General features: G+C 57.5%; 1 protein-coding gene across 1 annotated transcript; it reads right to left on the bottom strand.

The window, feature by feature from the left end:
- Nucleotides 1–380: 380 nt before the first annotated feature.
- EMH_0020820 (uncharacterized protein) lies at nt 381–3,000 on the bottom strand (the record flags this gene model as incomplete). The annotated part of the gene is made up of 6 exons (XM_013501645.1): nt 381–792; nt 884–922; nt 1,203–1,782; nt 2,076–2,157; nt 2,428–2,655; nt 2,977–3,000. 6 exons carry the CDS (start codon nt 2,998–3,000, stop codon nt 381–383), a joined length of 1,365 nt encoding a protein of 454 aa, XP_013357099.1.
- Nucleotides 3,001–3,159: the final 159 nt, after the last annotated feature.

Here is a 3,159-nt window from a genome sequence, read left to right as displayed (position 1 = left end):
TAGCTAGCTAGGTAGATAGCTAGACAGTTAGCTAGCTAGACAGCTAGATAGGTGCCTAGCTAGACAACTAGGTAGCTAGCTAGATAGCTAGCCAGGCATACAGCTAGCTAGCTACCAAGCAAGACAGCTAGCTAGCCAGCTAGCTAGCTAGCTAGGCAACTGCCGCCTTCCAGGTTACGCCAGAAGGGGAGAGGCAGCCGAGCTGCCAGCAAAGTTGAGGGACACACACTGCAGCAGCAGCAGCAGCAGCAGCAGCAGCAGCAGCAGCAGCTGCTGCTGCTGCTGCTGCTGCTGCTGCGGAGAGAGCAACGGGCAGTGCAGCAAAGGGGCTCCTTAACCGTCCGTGAGCTGTACATACACCCCAAGACCCCCAACCATCCTCACCCCCATGCTGCTGCTGCTGCTGCTGCTGCTGTTGCTGGTGTTGCTACGGCTGCTGTTGCTGTTGTTGCTACCGCTGCTGCTGCTGCTCTATAATAATGACGCTGCTGCAGTTTTGTGTTGCTCCTGGAAGCAGCAGCAGTGCTGCCAGCAGCAACAGCAGAAACTGCAGCAACAGCAGCAGCAACAGCAGCAGCAACTGCAGCAGCAGCTGCAGCAGCAGCTGCAGCAGCAGCTGCAGCAGCAGCTGCAGCAGCAGCTGCAGCAGCAGCTGCAGCAGCAGCTGCAGCAGCAACAGCAGCGGCATCTACCGAGGTCCGCGCCAGGGCTGTGGACATCTGCAGTGCATCTTCATCTGCTGCTGTTGCTGCTGTTGCTGCTGCTGCTGCTGCTGCGCTGCAGCGAAGCGCCCTGCAGCAGAATGACAGCAACAGTAGTATCATCGTAAAGACGCCGCCGCTGCTTGGGGGGGGTTGTAAGAGCAGCAGCAACAGAAATACACCTCTCTGCTGCTGCTCGCTGCACTACCTCTCTAACAAGCCTAAACACACACACACACGCATGCAGCAGCAATTGCAGCAGCAGCAGCAGCAGCAGCAGCAGCAACAGTACCAGCGGCAGTAACAGCAGCACCAAGAGCGCCGCCCATGGCGGCAGCACCACAAGCAGCACCAGTAGCAGCAGCAGCGGAAGCAGAAGCATTCAACAGCAGCATCAGCAGCAGCGGGAGCAGCAGCAGCAGCAGCAGCAGCAGCAGCTTGAGCTGCTCCACGAGTGCAGTTTTTGTTGCTGCATAGATTATCTCTGTAGGATGAACGTACGCGTCTGCCGCCCTCTTAGCAGCCTCTTGCCTGCTGTTGCTGCTGCTGCTGCTGCTGCTGCTGCTGCTGCTGCTGCTGCTGTTGAGGGTTTGTGTAACAACAGCTGCTGCTTCCTGGGGCGAGAGGAAATCCCAGAGGCCGTCTGTAGCCAGCAGCAGAAACTGATCGTCTTTGCTGCTGTCTATACACCTCGTTTGGGGGTCAACAACAACATAAGGAAAAGACCATCGTTCTTGTGCTGCATCTTCTGCTGCTGCTGCTGCTGCTGCTGCTGCTGCGGATGCTGCGGATGCTGCTGCTGCTGTGGATGCTGCTGACGGTGATACACCGGCATTGCTGCTACTGTTGCCACCGCCGCTGCTGTTGCTGCTGCTGCTGCTGCTGCTGTTAACACCAGCAGCAGCAGCACTAGCAGCAGCAGCAGCAGCAGCAGCAGCAGCAGCAGCAGCAGCAGACCTGCGGCGTCTGCCTCCTCTCAACTCCTCCACATATTTTTTCTTTTTTAAAACAAAATCACCGAAGGCCCCCGTAGGCTGCAGCCGCCCCTTAACATAGCAAGAGCCAAACTGCGTCTCACTACCTGTACATACACCCCAGCACGCATGCATACACGCATGCAGTAGCAGTAGCAGCAGCAGCAACAGCAGCAGCAGCAGATGCAGCAACACAGCTGCAGCAATAGATGCTGCTGCGCCTTTATCCAGAAACTGCGGGCTTTTGGCAGCAACTCCACGCTGTTGCTGCTGCTGCTGCTGCTGCAGTTGATGCAGCAGCAGCAATCACTACAACTGCAGCAGCAGCAACAGCAGCAGCAGCAGCAGCAACAGCAGCAGCAGCAGTTGTTTTTTCAGGTGTATATGCAGTATTGCTTACCCAGCAAGCCAAATGCATGCAGCACAGAATGAAATGCATTTTGGGGCTGTCGCGGCTCCTTCCATTCTCTCTTACAAACCACCTGGTGTATGTACACCCCAACACACACACAGCAGCAGCAGCAGCAGCAGCAGCAGCAGCAGCAGCAGCAGCAGCAGACGCAAGATGAAGCAAGCAACGGGATGAGACAACTGCTGCAGCAACAATAAAAGGATAGCAGCAACAACAGCAGCAACAGCAGCAACAACACCAGGGAAACGACCGCAGCACCGCCACGGCAGCAGCAGCTGCTGCAGCAAAACAACAGCAGCAGCAGCAACAGCAGCAGCAGCAGCAGCAGCAGGTTGCATACGACATCGTCTTCGTTTGGGTGGAGGAGCTGCAGCCTTTTTCTTTCTTCTGGTGAGTTTGCATTCTGCTGCGTATTCAGCTCTAACACCTCTCCCACCGTGCTGCTGCTGCTGCTGCTGCTGCTGCTGCTGCTGCTGCTGCTGCGGTGCAGCACAGCCATGCAGTCGCCGCTGTTGGCAACGACAAATCCGTTCTCTGTTATTAGCAGCGCCAAGCAGCAAGCCCCGACCTGCACATACACCGCAGAGCAAGCAGCAGAAGCAGCAACGCATGCAGACTGCAGCAAAGGAGCAGCACCAACAGCAACACACGCAGCAGCTGCAGCAGCAGCAGCAGCAGCAGCAGCAGCAGCAGGTCTTGCCTTGACGCTTCTTTTGATGCCGAGGGAATACGCCGCATCGACAGATGAGCCGATCGCCTCGTCCTGAGGCACAACACTCTCCACAGCAACTCAGCTGCAGCAGCAGCAGCAGCAGCAGCAGCAACAGCAGCAGCAGCAGCAGGAGCAGCAGCAGCAGCAGCAGGGGTGTGGGGTGTATGCACAGCTCACCAGGCGGCAGAAAGCCCGCGCCATGGCCTTCTCTATCGCCCGCAGGTCTGCTGTATCGACACCCCGCAGCTCAGCGGAGACATACCGAGGCAGCTGCTGATGCACAAACTCAGCTGCAGCAGCAGCAGCAACAGCAGCAGCAGCAGCAGCAGCAGCAGCAACAGCAGCAGCAGCAGCAGCAGC

This window comes from Eimeria mitis, genomic scaffold (assembly GCF_000499745.2).
Source record: "Eimeria mitis Houghton genomic scaffold, Emh_scaff726, whole genome shotgun sequence".
In the NCBI taxonomy this organism is placed as follows: domain Eukaryota; phylum Apicomplexa; class Conoidasida; order Eucoccidiorida; family Eimeriidae; genus Eimeria; species Eimeria mitis.
Note: the sequence above shows the minus strand (reverse complement) of the source record. Positions and strands in the feature narration are given on the sequence as shown.